Genomic DNA, 15,406 nt, shown 5'->3' with positions numbered 1-15,406 from the left:
ATACACCTACAATCTTTTTAATGGGATATTAATGAGAAATTACAATTATGTAAAGGTGGTACGATTAATAGATTCGTGTGCAAAGTTTATTCAGTAAACTTTGCATTTTTATGAAGTTTAGACAATTTTGCGATATATGGTGTTAATAATTGTTTGAGTGAATGGTCCAAATTTCATTTAATTTAAGATTTTATATACCGGTCATGAACCTTAAAGAATTAGCATCAAAACAAAGACAAGTATCTGAATGTAATTGAAAGGAGTAGGTTCGATAAGGCCCTAAAATTGACCTCTTTTTATACCTTAAATTTCATATTAGGATTTAATGACCAATATCACAATGAATCCTACCTCATACATTGACTAGATAGGAATAAATACTTATTGTTGAAAACTTACGTTTCTGCGTTTTACAAATGACGTCACTAACCGTACTCATTTTCATTTCACACGAAAATTCAATGAAAATTGGTAAATTTTGCATTGATTATTGGACAGAAAACATAATGACATTTTACAAGATTAACTTCAATATTTAGTTTGTCGACGACTGCGATCTATGTTTCCTGGTCCTAAATGTAGTTGATATTAGGCCAATTTTGTCGACTTCATCAAATCTTTTATTTTGAACTATTTTGGATGTATACATCAACTCTTTAGAATACAACTTTGACACAAGTAGTTATATTTTACTTTCTCACTTGTCTGAAAGACAACTTAAAACATATTTTATCTTGTACCATCCAGTTTTATAATCGGGCCAAATATGGCCCTTACCGAACTTAAAATATAGGGAATAAGATTCTGCCTTTAATCCAGTTAAAAATTGCACTAAAGTAACGGGGAACATTATTGGATCCCCGTTTCAAAAGAAACATTTCTAACCCATCGGAAATGCTATACTTGTTATGTGTATTTACTGAGGAATTAGATAATCACAAAAAATATATCAGTAAATACTGCATGCATTTTTTTTTCATAGAAATCGTCATAAAATAGTCGACACAATACTATAAAATGAGGTATAATGGCTGGATCAAAATCTTTGCCTCCATTTAATTTTTTTTGTTACATAAGCTTTGTGGTTTATGGAGTTTTCCATGTAAACGTCTATATTCCTGTGTGGTTTGGGTCAAAAGTTTGAACGGTAATTAAAAGAGCAGTCATTTCCAATAAGTCCGGATATCTGATAATACATAAATATGAAAAATCAATATTCAATTATAAACTGTAAATACAGATCAATAATGTGCTGCAAAAGAAACAATGGCTACGCATAATAAAAAAAAATGATAAACAGAAGAAAAAAAGAAAATAAAAGTAATAAAGCTGAAATCAAAGGCAGTTTTGTTTCCAAATACCAGGCATAGATTATTTTTGAAAGAAGTGTTTGCCATTGTGGGTCCTCAATGCTCTTCAACTTTATACTTGGGTTAAACATGTTTAAGAGACCATCTGTATTAAGAAAAGACCTGTGTTATAAGACCCTTAATTTAAGCTCCCTTTGTAGTGATTTTCATAGAGATTGAACCTGTATTAAAAGACCACCTGTCTTAAGAGACCACTGTTTTGCTCTCCCTTCATGGTCTTTTAAAACTGGTTGCACTATATTTTGATCTGAGCGTCACTAATGAGTTTTAGGTAGACAAAATACGTCTGACGTATCAAACTATAAGCCTGGTACCTTTGATAACAATTTTTAAGATTTGTTGAGAATAAAAACCATTCAAGATCTGAACGGTTTTATGTCTTCTGAACTGAGATTATGTAAAGTTATTGATTTTGGCATTAAAACTTCACAGCTAATACACCACTGTCGGTAATGAAAGTTTGTATAGAAGTAATTTATCTTCGTCAATTCATTAAGTCGGTCGAACACTTAAAAATCATGGGAGTGCTCTACGATATTTTTCAGTTAGTTGGAGAAATTCCGTCATGCAAACAAGATTCCTTTCCTAGATGTTGCTAAATGAATGTCTACACTGATGTCTTAGCTTACACTTTTAATCCCTGTCTAACTTTTTAAAATCTAGAATGTGACTATATATAAGTATCTTAATGGAAATCAAATGAACAGCATCTAAATTGATTATATGTTCATATTGATTATTCATTTTTTTCTAAACAAGACTAAACCAAGCGTTTTTATTTGAGTCAGCTTGTTAAAATTTGATGTAAAAAAACTGCAATGATATTTGGTATTTCGTTACACTAGCCCTGGTACACCTCATTTCAATAGAGAAAATATTGCCACGCCCCCTTATTCATGGTCAATAAACTTTGAATACATTTTCACTTTGCATTTGACTAACGAAAAAAGTAAAATCACAAAAATACTGAACTTAGAGGAAAATCAATTCGGAAAGTCCATAATCACATGGCAAAATCAAATAACAAAACGCATCAAAAACGAATGGACAAGAACTGTCATATATCTGACTTGGTACATGCTTTTTCAAATGTAGAAAATGGTGGACTGAACCTGGTTCTATAGCGCTAACTCTCTCACTTTAATGATAGTCTTATTAATTTCCGTTATATATACATTGATGCGTTTAATAAACAATAAAATAGTCAAAATATGGGTACATCAGTCATGAAATTACATACAAGGGGGTTATATCTCTGTGTCAACAATTTAGGAACAAAAAGGATAAGAAAAGACTGCGCAAAAATATGACCTTCATTCACTGCATGTGAAAAGGTTGTATGCTACTGAATTAACATCTATGCCAGTTTGATAAGGTATAACAAGAAACCTCAAGACGAGCTTGTCTTTTTGTCTTTATGTTTTGGACATTGTTTTTTTAACTTGACATAAATAAAAGCGTCATGAGTATCAGATTAAGATGGTAATCAGTTGTTTAAGATTGAAACTATTATGCAAGTGAAAGTGATGGTCTAATTCAGATTTGTACTACCATGAAAGTTAAGTTTGTAGTTGGTGGTAAAGATTACGGATTGTTGACAAATATGCAGTCATACTGCGTCACCTTATTTAGTATTGCTGTACCATAAATACGTGTATGTAGATATATTAAGGTGTGGTAGGAGTGCCAATGAGACAACTGTTCATCCAAGTACCAATTTGTAATAGTTAACCATTATAGGTCAAAGTACAGCTTTCAACACGGAGCTTTGGATCACACCGAACAGCAAGCTTAAGGGCGTCAAAATTTCAAGTGTAAAACCATTAATTCAAACAATAGCTCCTTATTATTTAGCCTGGTATATATGATGAGTTTGTTTAGCAAATTGAAAACTAGAGCTTACTATGTTATTAGATGTATTAAAAATTATGTTATGTAATAATTGACAGGCACATTTTATAAAGATAAGACCTTTGGTCTTTCCAGTTTTAATGGTTTTCCACAAGTAATTTTTGGGGCACTTTATAGCTTTGATCTTCTGTGTTAGACAAGACTCCGTCTTGAAGGTCGTACTTTGACCTATAATGGTTTAATTTTATAAATCGTTACTTGGATGGAAAGCTGCTTATTGGCACTCATGCCACATCTTCGTATATCTATATAAGCTGATTTTTATAAGCAACACAGTGAATAGTAGGAAACAGTTTGTTTGTATACTACTAAAACTGTATATTTACACGTAAATGCAATTAGTTAAATGGTTATATGTCCTAAAGGAAGGCATTCAGCTGATACGAACAATAGGTGTTTTATATCTTATCAACATATAACAAATGCAGTTTTTTTTATCAAAATGCACAATGTACAGATCGAGTGTCATTTAGCTTTATTTAGAGTAGTTGAGCTAAATTGTTGAAATATAATAAAAGTTATTCGTCCATGAATAGATTGTTGGTTTATAAGAGTGTGCGACCCGAATAAAGCACATAATGAGTAATGGGCCTGAATAGATTAATGAGTATTGTGAGAATTAAATTACAAGCAAAAGCCATCGAAGGAAATGAGAACGTATAATGACAATACATCACCGTCATGTATGTTTAATACATTAATACCTTCAATTCAAATGAGTGATCTAACGAAGCTATAATGAGTTAAATTTTCAAGGCTAGAACAACTGTGGTTATAGATTGTGTTTTCTAGAGAGCGAAATAGTTTATGCATAGATGTGAATATAACTGATTATCTTGCTTCTAATGAAAATTAGTTGAAAATCAAATTCAGTGAGAAAAACAACACATTAAATTTTATTATTTTCAACCAGTGGATTAGGGCAAAATAGAAAATTTAAGCTGGATTAAGCTGGATTAAGCTAACAGGTTTAATAACCTGAAATGAACATCTGATTTCCTAGGGTTTTATTATTCACAAGAAGATTGTCTAATATAAGCAGCGCTGATTCGGGGTCAGTTTAAAATTACCATTTGAAAACAATGAATTCATGTATAGTTTAATACTAGAACACATATCAGATAAATGTAAAGATTGTTCTTGTAATACAAGAGTGAAAATCAATGTCTTGGTATGTGCGCCTACAAAGCATATTTCACGCCTGCGATGTGTTCAGGTTTTTTCTCCAATAATTGACTGATTTTAACTTTGATCAAAGACAGTTTAGATAACATTGTATATGACCATGACATCTAACTTATGGTTGGAGAATTCGTCATTCCAAGTAATCTGAATCATTGAATTATACTTGAATGACTTTTCACTTTTCATTTATACTTTTTTTTTTAAATGTTGTTTTAATGTCTTCTTCGTATAGAGAAAACACCATACGTCTGACTTTTTGTATATGTCATAGAATACAATAGAATAAGCAAGATTTAAAGTAAATTACGTTTTTGTAACATCCAAGTTATCTATGTTTGCAACAACTCTCCGAAGGGTCTGTTACATTTTGCTGTTGTGTTTCTGTTGTGTCGTGGTTCTCTTATATTTGATGCGTTTCCCTCAGTTTTAGTTTGTAACCCGGATTTGTTTTTCTCTATCGATTTATGAATTTCAAACAGCGGTATACTACTGTTGCCTTTATTGAAGTCAACATTTCTCAATTAATACACAACAAAGCCTGCTCTTTCGTAACCACTCCATATTCCCGACCACCATTCTTGTTAAACTACCTTTCAAACATACCTCCACATGAAATATTAGCAGTTAACAACATTCAAGAAATCGATTACTTAGTAATTCGTGTTTGTCTTGACAAAAATATAATTATTTGTTTTCAAAAAATAGGAACGTTTCATTTAAATATTTGAATAAATTTTCAAAAACAAGCCGTTAAATCAAACCTGAAACCCGAGCTTTCATCTTCAGATATTTGCTATCTTCATTCTCCTCCTCACAGACGAGAGAAAGAGTAATAAGAAAATGTTTTAACAGTTGTAGGCATCTAACAAAACCGTGTATCGTAGATTTGTTCAATGTCAAGTGTTAAGCAATTACCTAACACTTTGAGTACCAAGCATGCCACTTATCTGTAGTCTATATCAAAATAAAAAAAATACTAGCTATCAAATTTTCTACTTTTCTTTGTCTTGTTATAAAAAAAGCTTCAAAAACATTTGTTCGTTTTCATCCATTGTAACGCACAATGCTTTTCAAAAAAAAAGTTCGTATAGTTAGTAATTTTGACATTATAATGCCGTAATAATGCATTGATTTTGCACACTTTATCAAAAAAGATAATTTTTATTTCCAAAACTAAATGTCATCCATATGAAGCTTCTTCACAAAGACTATGTTCTTTTTTTGTTAATATGCAATGTGATAATAAAATGATTTGGCACGAAAAATGTGGTAGGTAGGCGTGGAATGGCATTCAGAATAAGGAACTTCTAGACTACATGTCCTCATAAAACCTTTATCGCTTATCTGGATTAATGGCCATTGTTAGCATTTCAAAATTAGAAAAAATCAAGATTAAGTTTTCGTTGTGGGAGTTCGAGGCTGTTTATCAGCCGCATACAATTGTCTAAGGACCATAAATGTGTTTCATTAACAAACGACAAGCGTTGTGTTACTACTTACGTCACACAATATTTCAGATTTACTTTTAATACTTTCTCACAAGGTTTCTCTTTTAAGTATCAGCAGAATTCATTTTCGAAGGAGAATAGATTATTAAGACTTCTTGAACTCATCATGCCTTGTCAATATTAGTATCCAATGGGAAAACCAAAAATGTGTCATTGAACATAAAAATTGTTGCAACTGGTTCTTGGTTGTTTTTTTTGTATTTCTTTTTGTAAAATTTCTATTTTAGCAATGTAAGTTGTCATCTGTGAAGGCATTGGGACAGATTATGTCGTTTACGTAATTTTTTGAAAAATAGTGTGATTAAAACTTGTCATTGTTTTTTAATTTTAATTATGAAAGCTCGTTTGGTTGATGTCAGAATTTGGTTCCTAAACTAAATCTTCAGGAAAATTAAGAACATGTATCATTTATCCATTTGGAATTAGTTCTTATCATAATACTCCCGATTTTTGTTTTCAGTTGTATGTCTTTTTTATCGGTAGTAACGAAAAAAGTTCATTGTTTGAAAACAGATGTGTCACCATTCTTTTGTATTACAGATAAGCATCAGTGTCTTATTTAACTTTTGGTTTTGACAGCAATTGGTTGCTCATTGATTTTTTCATAATTCTCTATTATTTATACCTTTATAATATTTACTTTTATCTGTGTATAAACTATTAAAATATATCAATGTGCAATGCAATGATTTTTTAAACTTTTAACCATAAAGAGATATATGTATGTAACTCTACCTGGTCAAAAAGATAAAAGAGTATTTTAGTCATTAAAACCAAAAATTGCAAAAGCGCAAATGTCCTTTTTCGTTTTATGATTTGCATGCGCTTGATCCCTAAATGAAATCAAGAAAGAATTTAAAATGGGATTTTATGGAACCGTTTAATATGTTCTTCTGGCGTGCAAAATTAAATGCCGGTTATCTTTGATAAGTTTTCCCTATGATGGCAAATTAGACAACCATGTAATAGAAACAACATGACGTGGATTTAAGTATATCTATTAAACAGAATTAATCGTCATTGGTGATCCCTTTATTTGATGGAAACAAAAAATGAAATTTTTTTAAACAAATTTGGAGATGCAAAACAGATTATCTCACTGACCGCCTGTACAAAAGAATATTTTCTCAAAAGTATTGGATTCAATTTCCAAACACATTCTGAATAATTACTGGACTACTTAAAAATACTGTACATTTCAATATTTAGTTATTTAATATGATAAAAAGATTGAAATGCCTGTTTCAGACTAGAAATTCATTTACAATGATTACAGATGTAACATTGTAATCACTATCAATTATCACGCCATCTTTTAAAAAAAGTTGACGGCGTTCTTATGCTTTTAGAACCAAGAAAGCCAAGAACATCAAACATCATCCCTCATTCAAATAAACCATATAATTAAAAGAAGTTTATATTGTGGATAGTTTGACGTAGACAATTCAAACAAGCACTGTATAACATATGTGCGTTACCTGTTTAAAGCCTCTGTACATTATCTGGAGTTCTTTACGGGAAAACTTTGACTTCTCACACAATGAATCGATAGCCTCTGGCTTGTATCTAACAATCTGAACCTCGAATTCGTTGTCATCACCACCTAAAAGAGAATTTTAAATGTTCAGGTGTTATGCAGGTCTAAATCACAAAATCTAATTCGCCTTTTTAGATTAGGTTATTTGATTGTGTCGCAATCTGATTAAAATTCCGATCTATCAAAACTCACTTAGCTCAGCGAACTATTCTTAAATTACCTTGCCTGTGTCGTATTTAGATTTTAGAAGATGTGATATGAGTGCCAATGAGACAACTCTCCATCAAAGTCACAATTAGTAAAAGTAAAACGTTATAGGAAGGCTTTCAGAACTCTCCCTTGGCTCACACCGACCAATAATTATAAAAGCCGAAAGAGAATGGCTCAAACTGTAGTATTCGGTAACTTCATAACATCAGATATTTTGGCGACATTTCACATGTATCAGCACAAAACTATAAATCAAATCAAAACGAATGATTTTCTATCCTTTACAGCTTTAGTTCAATGAGGAAAGTGTCTTCAGTTAGGATGAAGTATTTAGATTTGTGAGTAAGGCAGCAAGCTTGGCACTTATTGAAGATAATGATGTTTCACCTAAAAGAAGGTTTTTGTCGAAATAATGACAAGTTGTATAAATAAAAAAAATAAAGAAGAATTATACTTTGTACACAAAATTTATATTACACTATAATTATCAATAAAAATGTTCACGTCTTGTACAATATAAATAAAAACAATGACGATATCAATGAGTTTTTGTAACAATCTATTGTAGGTACAAGTAATCGTCTGGAAATAATAACAAAATAAATTCATGACACTGTAAATAAAAGACCAATGCGGTTTCAATTGGAGCATCAGGGTGGGTTGGGGGCACCAATGATTAAACGAATGATGATGTTATTGTGGTGTATACTACAGTGGTACGTATTTATATATATCTTGGGGTCCAACATCAAAAAGTCATCAGATCTGAGGACAGGGAAGACTGGACTTTATACTGTTGTTACATGATTGTGTATACTTGTGTGTGTGAATTTCGGTTACATTGTTTATTTATTTTGTACTTGTCACAAACTAATTGTTTAAAATATGTGTGGCAAAATATGTTGTATAGTGGTTTTTTTAAACAAGATTATCTAGTATTTGCAGTATTGATTTATCACAAAATTCTTCAAAGATCGGATGATTGATGACGCCGTGACTAAATCATAATTTTAAGAAAATTTGCCTTACTAATCTCGTTTGTATTAAGGGTTGAGAGTTCCAAACATTTCTTAATTTTATTTTAACTCGCAAAACCAAACGTCGTAATAGAATAAGCACACTTGCTATAACTAGTAACAGGACAAGTTAGCTTCAATCGATGGAGAAAAAAAAACAATATAAATTGGCTATACTAAAAAAGTTATTTCCAAATTGTTTATTGTGAAATCGATATGTCATCGGCTAACAATCTATTTCATGTCTCATAATTGATCAATATGACGAAATTATATCAGTTAAAACGTTCAACAGATGTGTATCACAAACTAGTATGTAAGAGAAAAACCTAATACAATTATTGAATTATTACAGTAATAAGCCTCTGAATAAAAACACCAAAGGCTTCAATCAATGACACCATCATAATTGGAAACAAAAATTGTCAGAGAAAAATAACATATTGTTATTTGCCCTGTATGGAGTTATAATTAATCACAAAACGTACTATTGATATAGAAAATATCACTCTATATTATATTTTGTCTATTACAATCCTTGGCTGTTCCATTCAAATTAATTCAGCATTATGATTTTGACATATGATTTTTTAATAGGAAATATTGGTTATATTAGATTGTAATATAGCATGATAACTGTAGCAAAGTGCATCACCGCAATTTATTTTATTATGTCTTTGAGAAATATAAGTACCATGGTCATTCGTGTCAGTTGTATTGAGTTTTCGATATTAACAACATTTATGTCTATTGGAAAAAAGATTCAACTGTCAAAGCAATTTCATAATAATCTAGTCTTAAGAAACTCTTGTACATATTTTTATAAGACTATATTGTTCTATTTGCTATAATCTCCTAAATCCTAACATTTATATGTTTATTATTCAATCGGGAAAACGTTCCATTGTTTTTTTTATAAGACATATGTATGATCTCCTGTTCACTGGAAGCAAATTATGTGTAATACTATGCGGTTAACGACATTTGACTTGTTTTACATTTATTTTGACGTTTCGAGGCCTTTTATAGCTGACTATATAGTATGGACTTTGTTCATTGTTGAAGGCCTTACAGTGACCTACAGTTTTTTTTTCTGCTTTTGGTCTTTTGTGAAGAGTTGTGTCATTTGCAATTATACCACAATGACATATTGTTTTACATATACGACAATCGTTAATCAGCAAACTTCCTTATTAAAATCAGAATCTTGCATAAATAATATTTCTAGACATATCAGAAACAAAACAACAAACTCAATAGCATTTCTTTGTAATATTGTGCTTCCTAATCGGATGAAAAAGATACACGGACTGGGGAAAACATTTACAAAAACAGATGTGCCATGATCGCAAATGAGACAAATATTTGCAAGAGTCCGAATCACGTAGATCTATCTATTGCAGGTCCGAGTATGACCTTTAACAGATAGCAAAACAAAAATAATAAAGTCTGTTATAAAAGGCACCTATACTACAAAATGTGAAACAGTTTAAACGAGAAAGCCTGATTTATGACAGAACAAATAAAATCAACGAAAAGAAATATGACAATCAGCAACCAACTACAACCACTAAATTATATGCTCATGACTTCGGATAGCCACATTAAAAAAATCGCGCGGTTAGAATGGATTTTTTTTTACATTTAAATTGTACCATCATTTTAGATGATAGTTTGCCAGAATTATATATTCTCCTTTCCACCGTCAACCAAAGTTACCTTAGTTTTTATATCCGGGTCTAGGACAATATTATTGTTGCTTCCTACAATACACGTGACAATACTAATTTTTTTTCTTTACTTTCAGTGGAAAACTGATATTCCGCTCTTTTATACTGCTTTCCATGCTTCCTTTCTTTGAAGTCGTTAGCGAAACTACTGCTGCCATAAATAACACTATTATTGTTCTAATATATTCTGTTTAAGAAGAAAATTGGCTGCAAGGTATAATTGGAGGGAAAGCATTATAAATAAGATGTATAAATTGGGATAATAACATTATTTTTTTAACAAAGCCCAGGTTATCGATTTTCTATGATTTAAAATCCCCCATCAATAAGAAATGGCAAATAAAAATATAGAATGCAGACCTGATTTTATAGTGAATCTTTGACAGACGATCTTACTCTATACATCCTGTATAAATTGAATTATATATTATCATGTTGTCAGGGCATAATCAGCTTGAACAGAAGAATTAGCTGAGGGGATATAGAGCAGCTATCAGTTTTTCCATTCAGTAATCAGAGACTGTAGTCTGGGATTCAAAAATGACCATTGCTTGAACATCATCTATAAATAAAAGCTATATAAGTATTTCGGATAGTCATTTTTGTCGTTCGTTTGAGGACAGTCAAGAATGTTCAACGGCCTCTTTCCTCAAATAAAATAGTCAGCTTACTGACTTGATAAACACATCATCAAGATGAGGCGATTCTTGCTAAATTTTGTTGATCACTTGCTATCATTTCGTACTATATAACACTGCTTTCAATTCTTGTGTAACCTGCCTTATCAGACACCTAAGTATTCCAACATCCTGCTTCAACCGACACATTTTAATGGTCCCAAAATATGGCTACCCTTGCAGAAAACAACTGCGTATGCCAACACCCTGCTTCATCTGACATTTTTTGTGGTCCCCCAGGGTGTCTGATAACATAGGTTACACTGTATAAACAGATTTTTTTTAACGTTTTGAACATCAGCTCCAAAAGTATCGAATTTATTCATTCGTTCTTTAGTCTTTTGGCATCCATCATAATCTGTGTGAAAACTGAAGAATCCCTCTGATGTAGCTGTTATGTTGTACTCCGTCGAGTTCTGAGAGAAAGTTATCATTGTTATTGTATAAAACCGTGTTTAAGTCTAAGTTTATTTCGACGGTCTAATGTACCGTACGATAGATCGTGGTACAAATGTATCTTCCTCTTCTTTACAATCGTATTGCTGCACCAATAAATAGCGCAGTGATTCTTACTCTATTGATAGTACTGCATCAATAAATAGCGCAGTGATTCTTACTCTATTGATAGTGCTGCACCAATAAATAGCGCAGTGATTCCTACTCTATTGATAGTGCTGCACCAATAAATAGCGCAATGATTCCTACTCTATTGATAGTGCTGAACCAATAAATAGCGCAGTGATTCCTACTCTATTGATAGTGCTGCACCAATAAATAGCGCAGTGATTCCTACTCTATTGATAGTGCTGCACCAATAAATAGCGCAGTGATTCCTACTCTATTGATAGTGCTGCACCAATAAGTAGCGCAGTGATTCTTACTCTTCAATCATATTGCTACGCCAATAATTAGCGCAGTGATTCCTACTCTATTGATAGTGTTGCACCAATAAATAGCGCAGTGATTCTTACTCTACAATCATATTGCTGCGCCAATAAATAGCGCAGTGATTCCTACTCTATTGATAGTGCTGCACCAATAAATAGCACAGTGATTCCTACTCTATTGATAGTGCTGCACCAATAAATAGCGCAGTGATTCCTACTCTATTGATAGTGCTGCACCAATAAATAGCGCAGTGATTCCTACTCTATTGATAGTGCTGCACCAATAAATAGCGCAGTGATTCTTTCTCTACAATCATATTGCTGCGCCAATAAATAGTGCAGTGATTCCTACTCTATTGATAGTACTGAACCAAAAAATAGCGCAGTGATTCCTACGCTATTGATAGTGCTGCACCAATAAATAGCGTAGTGATTCTTTCTCTCTTGATAGTGCTTTCGAGATCATTTAAATTTTCATTCTGTTTGATTTTGCTTAAATATTTCCGATTTTGTATGGGTTGTTTTTTTTAGTTCGGTTTTTTTTTCTTCTTTTTTTTTTTTTTTTTTTGGTGCTGCTGCTTGTTCTTTGACGATGAACGATTTGCGTTAAATAGGATGGCCTTTCTTATCCTCAAAAGCTTTATTCACATCAGATATATAAAGCTTCAAATGCATAAGTTTATAATGTATAAACTTCAAATAATAATGGTGTGACAATAAAAATACAAAAGAAAAAATATATATAAAAAGTTCACATATACAATCAAATTAATCTAGTTATTATTCCAGAGTCAACCGTCCTTACCGTTACTAACGTTTTAAAGGAGTACTCTAGCTTATTTATTAACTTGGGATGGTGACGAAAGAATTTTGTAGAAAACTCATATTTTCTTAAGCAGAAAATCATGGTCAGAATTTTGTCGCTCAATGTCTAAAAAAAAAGAGTTGTTTCTCAGATCCCAAACTTACTTTTAATCTAGTATTATTATTAATAATAACAACAATATTTTTTGTAATGATTAACAAAACAGAATGTTTCAATTTCTTAGCCAAATGTAATGCGTGTAAATGATACTTGTAAAATGTTATTTTGTTAGATTTCTTTGATCTCTTAAACGATAACATTCTCATAGTAAGCATAGTATGTGTTTGTGACGAAGAAGTTACTCAATCAGCTATTTGTCTATGGAAATAATACACAGTTATTTGGATAATTAACAAAATACAACATTAAGATAATAAACATGTAATAAACAAAAAGTCTTGATGAAAAATACAATGTGTTATATTTGTAAGTGGTTTACAGGGATGATTTGAGGTAATGGGTTACTGCATCTACACCGTTTATTTCATTACAAATGTAGCGTAACGTGTAACAATGTATATTAAAATGAATATTAAAATTAATTAGAAACCACTAAACTTGAATAAGGTTCTTGTGTTTCCTAGATGAATGATTTAGTAGATCCATTACAATACGTTTTAATGTTAAAAAAACAAAAAACTTTACAAAATTACATAAACGATCACAGAAATCATACAAAGGAAGATACTTTTATCATGTTAATCAGACTGAGTTTGTTAGCCATGTTACAATTCATGTACGTGTAAATGATGATAGTAAACAAACAGATGACAGAATGTATGTTCATCAGTCTTCGTGTAGATTTTATTTATGTGATAGTTTTTACCGTTTTCCATTTGGTAGAAGGGTGGTATACTAACTTTTATGATTCAAATATACTTTAATTTGCAATACACACAAGCCTGACTTTCAGACAAGTCATACTGGAATATTGGTGAACACGATTTGATTAATTGTTGGTGCGCTTTATACCTTTATTCTTCAAGAAAAAAAGATTGGCGCAAATCATTATTGGAGCAATGAGTTGTTGACTCAAAAAAGTATACAGCTCCAAAAATTTACAAAACTGACCCTACCAACTACGAACAATACTCCGTCACATATAAAGTATAACCCATGATGAAACAAATGCACTTTGTAAAAATGGAAATCAGAATGAAAATGTGCTTCTTTAAATAGCCACCATTGTAGGGTTAATATACAGCCACTCAAGAAGGCAACACCAAAAAACTAAATAAACAGCAACAATTTGCACCAGTGTAGATTTCATAAAGACTTCTCGTATAATTTATTACGAATCAGTATTTTCAAATCTTTAAACTAAATTAGTATACCACGCATGCAAGCCTTGCTGTTGAAAGATGTAAGATAGTTTAATTTGTTTTAACAATTATCTGCATACACATCAAAATGTTAAGTTTCTATCATTATTCTTATCACATAAAATGTAAGCAAAATGATTTGTCTTACCTGAATCTAAAACTTTGTCGTATACTGCTCCCATAGTTGTTGCTATTCAGCGAGGATTATTTCTCTAAACATGTCGAGTACATCTTACTGATCTTTTACAATTAACTCATTTTAATTAGTTCCCTTGATAGTCCATACAACATAAAAATAAGGAAGAAAAGCTGATTAAAATAGAGCTTCCATGTAAATCTGATTTGCCACGATTGAAAATCCTGATTTATTTGTTTGTACTGTTCTAGAGCACCGTTCCGCCTGCTGCAGTTAGTTATTCAAAATCAACCTACGGAATCTAAATGAACTGATTACAAATCCGGAAAACAGATACACGGCCTCAAATTTCCGTTTTAAGTTAGATATATGATTTAACATAAAATCTATAAATCGAGCTCACATTCAAGAACACAAAACCATAACTGTCTTACGTTCCCTCCGGTCATGTTAAATCCCAAAAAGCTTTTTCTATGTTAAAGGAATGATGCGATGGTTATAGATTTTTCTTACGGGAAGTGATTAGACATACAACCTAGCTATTTCTATGAACTGTAAGACCTATCGTTGCTAAACAGATGGATTTGTTGAAATACACACATGCAACACATGAAAATAACGACTTGTTTTTAACAAGTGAACACGTTTAGTGATACGTAAAAAACGTTAACGGGTGCGTTCGGAATTCTCCTTTGATGATACATCATTATCAATTATTAGGATGACATTGCGAGCTGTAGATGCGAAGTTGATGTATATTCTAATGGAAATTCTTGTTATGTAAATATGTATATGAAAGAAGAAAATCAGAGCAATTATTGATCTCTGGATATTTTGCCCTAATCTTAAATTGAAAAATCATATCGATCAGAAAGATCTTTTCAATGGAGAAAATTCAGTTATATTGGTGCTTCAAATTTTGCAATTTGGTATTTAGCATTGATTTTTTATGTACATTATGGATGTAGAAAGGAGAATTAGATATTCCACAGGGAAATAATTGACACTAAATACATAAATACAATTATCTATTTGACATCTGAAACTTTTGT

General features: G+C 31.5%; 1 protein-coding gene across 1 annotated transcript in view; it reads right to left on the bottom strand.

Annotated features, from left to right (window-relative positions):
• The window catches only part of LOC134716135 (Kv channel-interacting protein 4-like), a 48,699-nt gene extending 33,616 nt beyond the window's left edge, over nucleotides 1-15,083 (bottom strand). The window contains exons 1-2 of the mRNA XM_063578923.1: nucleotides 14,367-15,083; nucleotides 7,453-7,577 (exon numbers count right to left, since the gene is read on the bottom strand). Coding sequence (XP_063434993.1) covers nucleotides 7,453-7,577; nucleotides 14,367-14,400 — 159 coding nt within the window. The 5' untranslated portion in view covers nucleotides 14,401-15,083. The remainder of the gene's footprint in view (nucleotides 1-7,452; nucleotides 7,578-14,366) is intronic.
• Nucleotides 15,084-15,406: the final 323 nt, after the last annotated feature.

This window comes from Mytilus trossulus, chromosome 4, assembly GCF_036588685.1.
Source record: "Mytilus trossulus isolate FHL-02 chromosome 4, PNRI_Mtr1.1.1.hap1, whole genome shotgun sequence".
Classification (NCBI taxonomy): domain Eukaryota; kingdom Metazoa; phylum Mollusca; class Bivalvia; order Mytilida; family Mytilidae; genus Mytilus; species Mytilus trossulus.
The sequence above is the reverse complement of the archived record's forward strand: the minus strand, read 5'-3'. Positions and strand labels throughout refer to the sequence as shown.